Source organism: Strix aluco, chromosome 1 (assembly GCF_031877795.1).
Source record: "Strix aluco isolate bStrAlu1 chromosome 1, bStrAlu1.hap1, whole genome shotgun sequence".
Lineage (NCBI taxonomy): Eukaryota > Metazoa > Chordata > Aves > Strigiformes > Strigidae > Strix > Strix aluco.
The window spans coordinates 158258873-158272660 of NC_133931.1; the positions used below are offsets into that span (position 1 = coordinate 158258873).

Consider the following 13788-nt stretch of genomic DNA (forward strand, 5'->3'; position numbering starts at 1 on the left):
ATGGCACCCCAGCGCCGCAGCGGCGGGGGGCTGCGTGCCTGACAGCACGAGGTGGAGACAGACTCTGCCCGAGGCACCCACCCCGTCCCCGCTAGCTGGAGCCCAAACCCCGACTGCTGCTGCCGCCGGCGCCTCGCTCCGTGGCCTGTCTGTCTGCCTGTCCGCTGGCGCCCATCGCTGACAGACTCGTGTCCGTGTTCTGAGTATAACTTGCCAAACTCTTTATTCTTTCGATATTTGCAGATATGTGCCACTGTTTCCAACTTTTCATCAACAAAAAGGCCTTTCCAACTCCTTCCAAATTAGAAGATCCAGGTGGTTACACACGGCACCTCTGTACAAATTCTCTCACTTTTCATTGCCTCTCCAGGGCCGGATAAGGGATGGGCACTGGGATTGATCTAAGATTAGAGGCTCGCCCGCCCTCCAGCCAGCATGGGTCCCCCCCTCGGAGACACGCAGGAGCCTTTTAAATCCCCCCAATGTAAAGTCTAGGAAGCGCTGAGACGGCCTGCGCCTGCACTTTAAGCTGGGACATTTCTGGGCCTGCTGGATGCTGTCTAGGCACTTTCCATGCTCGGGGATGCCAGGCGGACGACCCTCATGGGATGGGAAGACCTGCAGACCCGCCGGGACCGGGCGACAGCAGCGAGTGGAGCTGGATGGGCCAAAAGACGCTTTGCTGCTGCCTGCGGGAGCTGCTGTTAGCGCCTGCCGCTAGCACTCCGCTCCTTCCTCCCTACTGCACCTCCTGCAGCCTGCATGGACTCCTGCTCCTCCTCCTCTTCCTCCTCGCAGCAGAGCAGCCATCTATGTCTCTTTAGTTTTCTTCTCTTTCAATCTCTTTGTTTTGTTCTGGGCCCAAAAGCAAGTGAATCGGTGTCCCAGGCGCGTGGGGCTCGTGTCCCTTTCTGATCCAAAGCACATGGGGCGCTCCCAGACTGAGGGGGTGTGTAGGACGCTCCAGAGAGACGCTGCCGCTGCCCTTCTGCCATTGTTGTGATTCTGAATGTATTGATTGTGCTCCATGCCGTGTATGACTTGATATTTTCCTCTGTCCTAAGCACTTTGAATGAGTTCTGCTCAACAGACTGTATATTTCATATTGTATTTATTGGAGTTTGCTCTCACCGCAGCCGCCCTCGGGGGCTGGCGGGTTTTGCTCTCAACTCTCTAGACGTGTGATAGATATTTATTGTCCATGCTCTTTTGTAAGGGGCTGGTATCTCTGCCCGGTGACCTGTGCTACTTTGTATGGTGCAAGTGTGTTAACAGAATAAATCTGTTGGATTAGTAGAGGTGTGAGTTCCTTCACTGCCTTAGCCTCTCCTGCTTCCATCCATGCTCCACCTGCATCCCATGCCATTTCTGTCTGTCGCCATGTCCCGTGTGCCCCCGCGGGAGGGGGGTCAGAGGCAGCCCCGTTCTGCTAGGAGGACAGCTCTGCTTGCAGTCATGGGGGGAGAGGACAGCTTGCCAGGGGACAGGAGGTGGGGAGGCTGGGGCTGGAGTGTCCCTAGAGGGGACGGGCAAGACGCTGGCTGCTCCATGCGCTGGGAGACCTGGCCTGGGGGAGAGTGGTCTGGTCTGGCAGCCTGCTGGGGACGTTTCCGTCTCCTGTGCCCCCGTCTCTAACGGACCTGTGTCTCTTCTCTTCCAGTCTCGAAAGGGCGCGGACCCGGAGCGGGAGAAGAAGGTGCCGGAGTGTAAAGCGGACAGTATCGGCAGCGGGCGGGCCATTCCCATGAAGCAGGTTCGATCCTCCTCCCTTCGCCCCCATGCGAGAGCAGGCTCCCTGGGGAGGTGCCACGAGGCTTTACAGTGCAAATTCGGGGTGCCCTCGCTCGGCACGAGGCGTGGGAGAGCGTGGAGGAGCCCCCGCGCCGTCTGCGGGGGGGCTGCTCCGGCCGGCGAGCGGTTCCAGCAGAGGGCATCCGTGCCCCGCGCCCGCTCCCCGGCCCCCCACGCTGCAGCCCCCCACGCTGCAGCACTTCCCTCCTCTCCTCTCCCCTGCTCTCCTGCTCCAGCTGCACTCCGGCAGGACGGGGAGGCTCTCCTCACCGTGGGCAATGGCAAAAACCAGCGAGCGCAGTGCCTGCGCCGTGAGCTGCGTGAATTGGAGGCGGGCAGCCGCTTGCTCAGGCAGCAGTGCGTTCAACTCCTGCCTCCAGGCTTCCAGGGAAGCTCGAGCTGCCTGGAACCGACCCCAGGTGTTGCCTGTCCCCGTCTCCATCGGCTGGAAAGCAGCGATGGGTAATATCTGAGCCAGCCAAGTGGTGTGGATTGCCTGAGTGGTGTTTTCACCCGGATTTCCTTGCACTAAGGCTCATCTGCACGCTGCTGTGCAGCACCTGGCTGTGCTTCTGCCTTGCCCCCTGTGCTGTGAATCCATTTTTCTTCCAACGGCCCCAGCTGGCTGCTTTCTGCCCCGTCTGCCTGTGCACATGAGGCCGGTGACACCTCTGCGTCGCAGGAGCAGCGGGGCAGGATGGCAGAGTCTGTGTCCTGACCAGGTACCGTCTCCCTGCAACTGTTGTGTGCTGAGGGAAGGAGCCCCCCTGGGAAGGACTCGGTGAGGCCGGGCTGACTGAGGAAGGGGGCAGTGGGGCAGAAGAGAGAGACCCTGCTCGCTGCTGGAGCTCCCAAAGCTTCCTGCCCTTTCCAGTCCGTGCAGTAACGCTGCGGAAGGTTTGTTCTCCGTGCTGCTGCGTGACAGGGCAGCGCTGGAAGGAGGGCTGCGCCTGCGAGGGCAGCGTGCTGACGGTCGCCTCTGGGCCTGAAGGGGAGCGGTGGCCGGGAAAGCAATGCTGGGGGGCGCTGGAGGGGCTCTGCTTCCAGAGCACCGATGGTTTGCACAGCCCCAGCAGGAAGGGGCCTATCACCCATGTGCCACGTGCCCATTCTCTCTCTGCAGCACAGGTCTGGGTTTTTTTTGTAATCCCTTGGTTGGAGCAGGGATCAAGACTTCTTTTACTGTTTCTTCCCCCACAACCACCACGGGGTGCTTGCCTCTCTGTCCACACTGCTCCTCTCTTCTTGGTTAATGGTTGGACTAGATGATCTTCAAGGTCTTTTCCAACCTAGATGATTCTGTGATTTCCAAGCAGAGCTGGCTGTCTCTGCACACCCTCTGGTCGGGGCTGCGTGCTGGTGACGACGGGCACGCCGGCTCCAGCACCACCTCTCGGTGACTGGGCAGGCTGCGGGGTGCACAGTCCAAGCCCTGCCTCCACGCCATGTCTGCTGCCTTTTGGCTGCCAGGCAGCGTGGTGGGTAGTTGCTTTGCGGCAGAAGCGCTCGTGCACTCTTGATTTTGAGGCAGCCCAGCCTGGGCAGGTGGGGAAAGTGGTGGGCAGTTAGTTGTTCTGCAGTGAGAGGGGAGGCTGAGAGCAGAGCAACCGGAGCTTGGAGCTAGACCTGACTAGGCTCCCCAAAACTGTGCTGCTGGCTGCAGGAGGTCTGGTCATGGGAGAGTTTCCATGGCCTTTGGTTTCTGGACCTTTGGGTTGCTTTTCCCAGGATTTCCCTTAACTCAGCAGGGCAAGGTGCTTTTTTTACTCGCTGCTGTGTCTCTCTGTGTTGCTAACTGGGCCTGGCTTTGTCCAGTCTGCTGGGGATTGCAGCATTTTAGTGTAATTATTAAGTCGTTTGGGTAGGCAGAGCAGTGCTGTTACCGTGTTAACAGGTGAAGAACTGAAACAAAGGCCTAGGTCTGCAAAACAAAGCTTGCACTTCTGTTCCTGTGCTTTGCAAGAAGTAGGTGCCAAACTACTTGCCTGGTGTAGGACATCAGTGAAGTGACCAGTTTGCACAGCAGCAGCTGGCCAGGAGAGCCTGGAGCAAAACATTACCCTGTGAGATCTGGGTCTGTGGCCGGGCTCAGGACTGGCACCTCCTGTAGCCAAAGCTGTGGGAGGTGATTTCGCAGGGGAGATCCTGGCAGTCTGTTTCCAGGAACAGGTACTGACACTGGGGGAAGAAGAGTGTCTTGTCGGAAAGGTAGGCATGGATTTATGCCAACGGCTCTCCCCCCTGGGCTCTGACTGACTGTGTTGCACCGTACCGGAGCTGCTGGCCCTGGGGCAGCGCTTCAGCCGCAGAACACTGCTGTGACCTGCCTCTTGAGATACTGTGGCACTCTGAAATTGCTTGAATTAAATAGTTGTGCTGCAGCATCTTAGGAAGGCACAGAGCTTTGTTCCTAAAGGAGAAAACAGGCCTATATCGACATGCAGGTCTGGGGGGATGGGGTTGGTGTAAACACGCAGTGTGGTAGATCCGGAGTAATACCAGAGTGCTGCAGTTCTGCACCATCCCTGTTGTGGCCATTTGCTGGATCGTCCCTCTGGGATGAGCGATGGCTTGCTACCACCAATCTGAAAAGGAACAAAGGCTGCCAAGAAGCTCCATATCACAGAGATTCAGGATAGGTGATGATTGCTCTGGTCTCTGATACAGACCTGGCCTTTCTGAATGATCACGGAGATCTCGTTGCTTGCCATCTCTTTGATGGGCAGTGAAAGAGCAGGGCCTGTAGCTAATTTCACTCTTACGTGGTCTGGTGGTCCTGCCCCACCACAGAAGAGCAGAGAAGCCAGTCGTTTTGAGGGCTCTAGAGTGGCAAACATGCGGGATCTTCTGCCTGGGTGCTTGGTGTCAGACTGCTTCTCTTCCCTCAGCATGTGCACTGCTGGGCTGATGGCAACAGATGCTGTGCTTGGGGTGCTGTGGCCACAGGTAGGGAGCCTGGGGAGCAGTTTGATCCCTCTGCTTGGAAGAACAAGACTGGTGCATGCTGAAATTACCTAAAGATCGTTGAAGTCAGTGGGTGACGTGGAGCAGCAGTAGGGGTGATTGCCCTGCAGAGTCCTTCCGTGAGGGCTATGATCACTGTGACCAGTGTGTGAGCTCCTCCTGGACTCTGTGGGTTTAGTGTGGAGAAGAGGAGGCTGAGGGGAGACCTCATCGCCCTCTACAGCTCCCTGAAAGGAGGGTGCAGAGAGCTGGGGATGAGTCTCTTGAACCAGGAACAAGCGATAGGACAAGAGGGAATGGCCTCAAGCTGTGCCAGGGCAGGGTTAGACTGGCTATTAGGAAGCATTTCTTTCCAGAAGGGGTTGTTGGGTGTTGGAATGGGCTGCCCAGGGCAGGGGTGGAGTCCCCATCCCTGGAGGGGTTTAAGAGTCGGGTTGGCCCAGTGCTGAGGGATCTGGTGGAGTTGAGAACAGTCAGTGTGAGGTTAGTGGTTGGACTGGATGATCTTCAAGGTCTTTTCCAACCGAGATCATTCTGTGATTCTGTGACTGCCAGCAGCCTTGTTCAGCACTCGGCGCTTTGAGTTTCTGCACAGAGCCAAGTCTGATGGCCGGGAAGGCTACCATGGACTGGGAGGGTGGGTTGGGTGTTGCATAAAGGAGGAACGTTGGGTGGAGACTTTGCTTGGCTGAGAGGGGATGTCTGCTGCCACGGAGGTGTGATGGCTGGCTGTTGCTTGTCACCACCATCTCCAGCACCTCTGGGTGACCTGCTCTGTCTCCCTTACACCCCACACACACCTAGAAAAGATGGAAATTCCCAGTGGGACAGGTGAGACCATGGATGTTGAGGTGCCTCTGTGGGGGCTGCTCTACACCGTGGGCTCGGGATCTCTTTGCTGCAATGTCCTTGTGGTGATCCGTAAGTTCAGATGGTCCTGCAAGGTGGGAAGAGCTTCTTCATAGCTGGACGCTTGTCTCTGAGAAGTGGGTTAATTAGGGCGGGAGACTAAGCTTCCACAGCTGTTTGTTACTAGAAGTGAACTCCTAATTACACATGTACCAGATTCTTTCTGGGAAGGCTGCGCAGGCAGCCCGGGGGTCCCCAGGTCCCTGGCCCGGCTCAGTTTGGGCCATGCACTCCAGTAGGGCCCAAGGCGGGTGACTCCTCCTCCTTGGGAGCTGGGATCATGCTGGGAGCTTAGATTACATTTAAATTGCCATTTGCATTTTCCAATCAATACGCGACTTTACAATTAAGTTTGGTGTTAAAATTCTTAGCAAAAAGTGAGTGGAAGGGAGATTTGTGGAGTAAACGAGTCCTTTGGGGGCCATCGCTGCTCCCTGCTTCATTACGCTGCATATTGCTGCTGCTGCTTTTACTGTGCACCACCACAATCCAAACACAACACAGAGACACTCGCGCTGGCCGACAAAATGCCGGGAAAGAAAGGAAAAGTGGGGAGAGGAAGAGGGTTGGCCTCTCTTGCCTTTCGTCTCTGGCAGCTTTTTCCCTTCGTGCAGGACTTCCACACTCAGGAAGAAACTTGTGGAAGAGTTATTTCTTGTAAATCTTTCCGGGAGAAGCGGAGGGAGCTTGGGGCACAGCAGCATGCGCTGGCATGGGGGTCTCAGCAGGCCTGAGGAGCCCGGCCGGGAGGCACGCCAGGGCGCGTGCGCCGGAGCACGCTGAGGACGAGCGGGGAGGGGTTGAGCTCAGCTGTGGGGATGTGCCTGCCCGTTCTCCTGCGTTTCACCTGGCTTTGTCCTCCTGGCTGCTTCTCGCTTCTCTCTGAGCTGCTGCGGGGGCTTTCCTCCAGGAAAACCAGAGTTCTCGGGATGCTGCTGGGCCAAACCTCAGTGTTCTGCCATCAAAAAAGAAGAAGTTGGGCTACAGAGTTGTAACCTCGATGCAGTCAGCACAGCAACACCTCTAAAACCTGGAATCCTCTTGGCTTCTGTCCCCTGGCTCTTAATCTCCAGTACAGCAGCGAACATCAAGCCGAACTGAGCTCTATCCCTCAATTCAGCTGTTTTTTGCAAATGTTTGGCCTTAAGGGCCCCTTCCCCTCCCCTCAATTTTATTAGATATTTACTTAGACTGTGTAGTTGCTCCCAATTTTGGACTCTTGTGCCTTCTGGCTTGAAAAAATGGGCTGCCAGTGCTCAATTCTGTTTCCAGGTCTGGTTTTGCTTGTGTTTCAATTTGCGAAGTTCCAGATTTGTAGCTGAACTAACTGCAGCTGAACTCTTCTCTGCAGACAACACATTTTTGGGGGCTTGATAGAAGATGCAGCAGCCTGGAAGTGTTGAAGTAGGTATTTTGTAGCACCAAGGTGAATCAAGTCGAAGACACGTCAAGGAGAGGAGAGGCAGCGGGGGTTGTTGTTTTGCAGTATGTATTGGCGGGTCAGGCTGTAGAACTGAGCCAGTTTTAAGGCCAGAAAGGGTCTTTATGCCCAGAAGCCAGAGAATTTCATCCAGTGGCTTTGAGCCAAATTTGTAATTTCATTCTGGTCTGGAGCAGATTTGTTTGAAAGTTTTTGGATACAGAGAATCCAGTATTTATCTAGCTTAGCTGGTGTAGTATTAAACTGTCTTTATATGTGCGGAGGAATAATCATTTTCATACACCGTGTGGGAAACGCGTGGCCCAGCAGTGGTGCTAGAGAAGACGGTTTTGTGTAGGTCAGAACCAGAGCGGAGCCAGCCCTGTCCTGGTATTGAGAAGATGCAGGTGCCGCTGCGGCGTGTGAGAGGATGGCTTACGAGACCCCAGAAGCAGTCTTGCAGTCCGAGGGCCCACGACCACTCCAAGCAGTGACCGTGACAAGCGCTGCGCTGCCCTTTCGTCAGGGAGGTGCAGGAAAACATCAGGATCGGCTCTCCAGTGGGGAGGAGCGCAGCCGCTGTCACTGGTGGGTTTTGTGAAGAGGTTGGAGTGACGTGGGTGTGCCAGAGCCTGCCCTGGAGAGGGATGTGGTGAGATGACCTCCAAACGCTCTTCCAGCTCTGCTTTGCTACGATAATGCCACACCTGGAGGGAGCACCGTCTGCCTCGTCCGACCTGGCAGGTTGAGTTACTACCCAAACTGAACTCCGGGAGCTCAGGAGCTGCTGGACAATGGTGCTCTCCATCCTGAGAGCCCACCCTGCAGGGTGGCCTGGCAGTCTGTCCCCAGGAGCGGGACCTTGCATGACTTGTGCTAAAATCCACCCTGTTCTCAGCAGCCAGGTTTGCCAAGCGATACGAGACAGTTTGTGTTAACGGCCGGTCACTGCAGTGATTTATGCTGTGCTGTTTCTATGTTACCTTCAAGTTTTCTGGTTTTGTGTTTTCTTCGAGCTCGTTTGGGGAAGACAGTGTGATCAAATGCACCTCTGTACAAGTACTTTTGTTGGACCTAGATCTGCCATTTATGATTACGCTCGTTCTCATTTCTGATAATGTTTTTGGACCTTTCACTTGACCAGTTTTTACCCTGTGCATTAATGGCTTCATGGATTTTGTACTGTTGGTTTTTAATGGTGTGTGCCACTCAGTTAAAATTCTGACAGAAAACAAAATGCTGTGTCAACACAGTTACTGTTGTCATCAGATACTGCCATCTTACCAAAAGTAGGATCAGACTTCTCTGACGACCTATTTCTGCGTTGGTTGGCATTTGTTACCCTGCTGTCCTCTCGTTCTTTGCTGATCACTTCTTGCGGTGGCTTTTCCACGGTTTTGCCCAACGTAGGCGTCCGGCTAAGTGGCCATAATTACAAGGGTCATTGGTTTTCCCCTTGCAGATCTTGGCAAACAAAGCATGAGCTTTCGGACTGCTGCCATGTTCCAAGGCGTGTTAAAATCAGCACCTTTTAACCACTGCTGAGTGAGCTCGTCAGCTATTTCTCTCAGAGCTCGGCAAGGGATCAGATCCTGCCACCAACACAGCTTAGCTTTTGCCACTCTGTTTTAACTTTCTCTCCCTTGCACGAGTAGGAGGCGTTTCCTTTTCACACTGTTTGCTTCCCAAGTACTGAACGTAAGCAGTCATGGAGCACTTCTGCCTTTTCTGCATCATTTATTGCCGATTTCATGGTCATGTCTGGCAGCCTTGTTACCCCAGCATGTGCCAAACCCTACAACTTTTTGTTGTGTTTTTCCATCACGCAGGCACAGCAGCCTCAGTCTCTAGGCAGTGGGACGGGGCCCCCAAATATGCTGAGGCTGGCAGGACAGAGACTTTCTGTCCAGGTTTTTGAGGAGGTGTTGGCCTGGGGCCCAGATTTTTGCCACGTTAGGAACAGCCAGTCTGGATGTCTGTCCCGACAGTGCTTTTGGAGAGCCTGGGCCCGACAGTTGGTAGATCCAGCTTTTTCCCAGACTCTTGTTATTCATTTGTACTTTTGTCACCCTGTGCTGTCCTTTCCTCCCTGCCGGCAGAATACTTGATGTTCTCTGCCCGGTCACTGCTCCAGAGCCCTTGCACCTGGCTTCTTGCCCTGTCGTCCTTCTCCCTCTCCACCTCTCTCACCTGGTGCGTGATGAATTGCTGCTAGAAGCGGATCTGGGGAGGCAGAACTGGATGGGGAGAGGGTTAGGAGGGTCCAAGCTCTGCGCGTTGGTTCAGATCAATGGAAGTTAGTTCTGGGGTGGGCTGGTGGGAAGAAGGAGCTTCAGGGCATGTGAGCATGATTGTTTTCAGGCCCTAGGAGTGTGCTGTGCCCAAAGACCACAAGATAGGTCTGATGTAAAAACCTGGTCAGGAAGGAGGATGAACCAACCCCTCAGGTGCCCAGGACCTGCTCTGCCTCCTGAAATGTGTCCCTAGCTCCATTTGTTTGACATCTCTGAGAAAGAATTGCAAGCAGGCAAACGAATATGCATCCCTTGTAGACCTGTATCTTGGAGTGTTGTTTCATTGATTGGCCCCTGCCCCTCTCTGACAGTGCTTTTGGTGATGGAGAAAGGTCTGGGAGCACTGCGGTAACAGAGCAAGCAGTGTTGGTTGGTGGTGAGGTTGGCTTCTACCTTGTGTTGGCAGTGTCCTTCAGCACAAGAAGAGTTGCCCAGGGGGAGTGATTTGGGACAGCAGAGTATGTGATAGGTCCCTCGGAGGATCCGGGCGTCAGTACAGCCGTGTGGAGACCCTCGTCTCTGAGAATGGGAGGGGGCTGTCTGTGGAGACATGCTGGGGTTGGTGAGGAAAGGGGTGCAGGCCTTTTCCTACCAGTCCCAGGAAAAATGCTGTTGTGAGGGCCAACCTAGATGTTCTCTTGAGTCCTGATCTTTGTGTCTCTTCAAAGACCGGTCTCCTACAAGGGGCAGTGCTGGAGCTGAGCGGGGAGGTGCCTGGGCCAAACAAGGTCTGAGACTCTTGACGCTTCTCTTTCAGGGCATTCTCCTCAAACGCAGCGGCAAGTCTCTCAACAAGGAGTGGAAGAAGAAGTACGTGACGCTGTGTGACAACGGAGTCCTCACCTACCACCCCAGCCTGCATGTAAGCACCACGCTGGGTTGGGTAGAGGAGCGGGGTGGGATGGAGCAGCGTCCTCCTTTGTGCTACGGCTGCTGCGGCGGGTCCTCTTGCAGATGCAAGTTTCAGAGTTTCAGAGACTTGCTTGGGAAGGGTTTGGCAGATGAAAGCCCCAGTTTCTGCCTCTGGCAGGGCCCTGCGCAGGAGGCTCAGTACTAGCCCTCAACAGGGCAGGCATATTCAGCAGAGCCGTTTTTCACCAGGGTCTGGAGAAAACCTCTTCCCTCTCATGAAGGCTGTCTCTGCAGTGCCAGGTTGGGTGGGAAAAGCTGATAGGAACATGCTTTCCACAGAATTATGCTAAGTAAACGCATCTTTCTTTTCTCTGTTTCCCTTGCTCAGTCCATTAAAGCAGGAGTTGCTGCCTCCCTGCATCTGGGGTGAGGAGCAGGCGGAGAACTTGCAGCCACGGCTGATGCTGCCATTTGGGTGTGGAATAATTTTCCTGGCTGCTAGGTATTGGGTAATGGAGATGAGGTGCCTGTGCAGAGCCTGCCGAGCTGAGCTGTCACTCGATGCATCTCTGATCCTCTTCACTGCTTGGCTCAGGCGCGCAGCTGCCTCCCCATCCATCTCTGTCGCCTCCCCACTGTGGGGCTAATGACTTCTTCCCCATTCCCTCTTGAGCACAGTTTGCTGCTGAGACAGTGAGCCACGGCCAGACACACCTGTGACACCAAGGCCACAGCACCCTCTGCGGAGGGGACGTGCTGCCGCAGGACAGACGGACGGTGGCTGGGGAGCGCAGGGCAGAGCCTGGCCCGGGTTTGGGGGGTGCTGGGGTGTTCTGCAAGGTGCTGCAGCTCTTGTGCTTCCTGAGAGCTCCCGGGCCCTCGGTTTGTCCCTGATCTCAAACATGCAGGGGTTGGAGTGCCCTGAGCCTCAGAATCTTTCTCCTCGTTTCTAACCCAGTGTCTGTAACTCATGGGCTTGCAATGCTCAGTCATCTGGCTCCTGAACCACGGAGCCTTTTAACCCTCCTATGCTTTCACTGGAAAGCCAGCCACTGCATTTCCTTTCCTTAGTTTGTGGGAGCTTTGAGAACAGTTCTTTTTCTTTTAGTCTTTGATCTCTGTACCGTACTGTGGTTCTGCAGTTCCCTAACTCTGTAACCCTGTTTTTTGGTCTTTATAGAACCAAACTGGGAGGGAATGGCTGCTTCTGCTGCCTGCTCTGCGTGTGTGCTCACACGTGTGTGTGGGTTTATCACATTTCCATCGGAGGCATCATAGGCCGTTATTACAATCAGCTATAGAGGCAGAGTAATTTCTGGGATGTTGTTTAACCGCTCTTAGATGATGCTGCTACACACTAGGTTTCTCTCCTTTTTACACCATTTCTTCCTCAGGGGGTGATCTAGATTGATGTCACTTGCTTTCCTTACTGCACTTCTTCAGCGTTTCATTTCATTACTATATTGCCCCAAGCAAAATCTGGTTTGCTTCCACCTGGTGCTGCTGGTGATCCACAGCCCGTTGCTAAGAAAGGTACAAGATGGGCCTCTCCTCCCCTCGCTTTCGCTGAAAGCTTTGAACCTTGCACCCAAGATAGGTGTTGTATTGCCCTATATGTTTACTTAGAGCAAGGACTAATTAAGTGTGGGCCACGGAACGCAGGGCTGCTCGCTGCCCAGCTCCAGCTTCTTCAGGGACAGGGTGGGGTCTGCATGCTCCCTTTGTGGCATTGCCTCCCTGAGAACTGGGGAAAAGAGCCACAACATCTACCATCCCCTTATATTTTTTACTGCCATGCTGACAGAGGCTTTGGTGAGCAGTGTGCTGTTCTGAGTAGCGAAGGCCCCTCTGCCTTGCCTCGCCTTCCCTCTGGATACCTGGTTTACAACCTGCTTAGAGGGGACAGATGCAGGAAGGAAGCCTGGAGGAAGAGGTGATCAAGAAGAGAGTGTCCCATTATATCCTCTCCTCCCCATCGTCTAGAGCGAATCGGAAGATGCTGCGGTGCGTTTGCCACCGGGTTTATCTCCCATGGCATGAAGCGAGTTGCCGTGTCCTTTCACAGGATGACAGAAGCAGAGCACATTAGGGTTGAACAGCCTGGGTCAGGAATGAAACCTGCGTTCCTGAGGAAGGACACGTGCTGCTTGGTCACTTCCATTTGTGGCAGCAGCTCTCAGGCCAGCAGGCACATGGTGAAGTAAGCCGCTGGCCAGAACAGGTATGCAGATCCTCGTCAAAGGGACACCCGCCATCCTGAAGTTCCTTCCTTGAGATGTGCGTGTCCCAGCTTCTCCCTGCCTCGCGCAGGGGGAGCCTGCACTGCCACAGGGCCAGGGGATGGCAGAATTCAGGGTGCAGCAGAGGGGTCCCCGAGGGCATGGCTGAGCACTGCAGGAAGAGGGCTTTTTCCCAGCCCCCGTCAGGGTGTTTAAGCCCCAGAGCATTTTTGTGCTGCTTTTGTGTTCCCAGTGGCTTTTCCTTGGTATGATTCAGGGCAATTCCTGCCTAGACATCTCTTCTTTTGCATCTCTGTTATGTTCTCTCCCTGTCTCTCTTGGGATGGGTGTAAGTACCCTGGGGATCAACAGCCCTTCCTGCCTTTCTTTTCCTCCAGGCAGATATGTCTGTGCCCCCTTGGATGAAGGTTACAGCATGGCTCTGCCTGGGTCATACTTCTCATTTTACCAACCAAAAACTTCCTGCTGGGGCTATTCATGTGCTTTTGGGTTTTTATCACAGAATCACAGAATGATCTAGATTGGAAAAGACCTTGAAGATCATCCAGTCCAACCATTAACCTCACACTGACCGTTCTCAACTCCACCAGATCCCTCAGCACTGGGTCAACCCGACTCTTAAACCCCTCCAGGGATGGGGACTCCACCCCTGCCCTGGGCAGCCCATTCCAACACCCAACAACCCCTTCTGGAAAGAAATACTTCCTAATAGCCAGTCTAACCCTGCCCTGGCGCAGCTTGAGGCCATTCCCTCTTGTCCTATCGCTTGTTCCTTGGTTCAAGAGACTCATCCCCAGCTCTCTGCACCCTCCTTTCAGGTAGCTGTAGAGGGTGATGAGGTCTCCCCTCAGCCTCCTCTTCTCCAGACTAAACCCCCCCAGTTCCCTCAGCCGCTCCCCATCAGACCTGTGCTCCAGACCCTGCACCAGCTTCGTTGCCCTTCTCTGGACACGCTCGAGTCATTCAATGTCCTTTTTGTAGTGAGGGTTTTTATCCCTCGACTTGTTTCTGGATCTGTATCCTGGCACCTCCAGCCCCACTTTGAAGTTTTCTCACTGGGAGTCAGGCTTAAACTGTGGGTTCGCAGTCACAGGTGGACAGAGAGTGCTCCAGTGAGCTGGGTCCAGCCCTGAAATCAAGTGTTGTGTGACTCCTTGATGGCAGCATGTCTGCCTTGACCGCCAGCCTGGACCTGTGCTTGGGTCCTGCGGAGCTGCGCCTTCCTGCTCTCAGGTGCCACCTCTGCCTCTGGGGAACAGTCAGTGCTTTCAGAGACTTTGCAGGCAGGATGCCTGGAGTTGGAGCAGTGGGCAGCAGC

General features: G+C 54.6%; 1 protein-coding gene across 3 annotated transcripts in view; it reads left to right on the forward strand.

Annotated features, from left to right (window-relative positions):
* Positions 1-13788, forward strand: part of AGAP3 (ArfGAP with GTPase domain, ankyrin repeat and PH domain 3) — a 148589-nt gene that overhangs the window by 82863 nt on the left and 51938 nt on the right. For 2 of the 3 annotated variants that reach the window (XM_074842602.1, XM_074842594.1), the window contains exons 9-10: positions 1661-1753; positions 10136-10240. In XM_074842602.1, the coding sequence (XP_074698703.1) occupies positions 1661-1753; positions 10136-10240 (198 nt within the window). Of the gene's footprint in view, positions 1-243; positions 1297-1660; positions 1754-10135; positions 10241-13788 lie in introns of those variants that run through there. The other variant, XM_074842609.1, reaches the window with a different exon arrangement.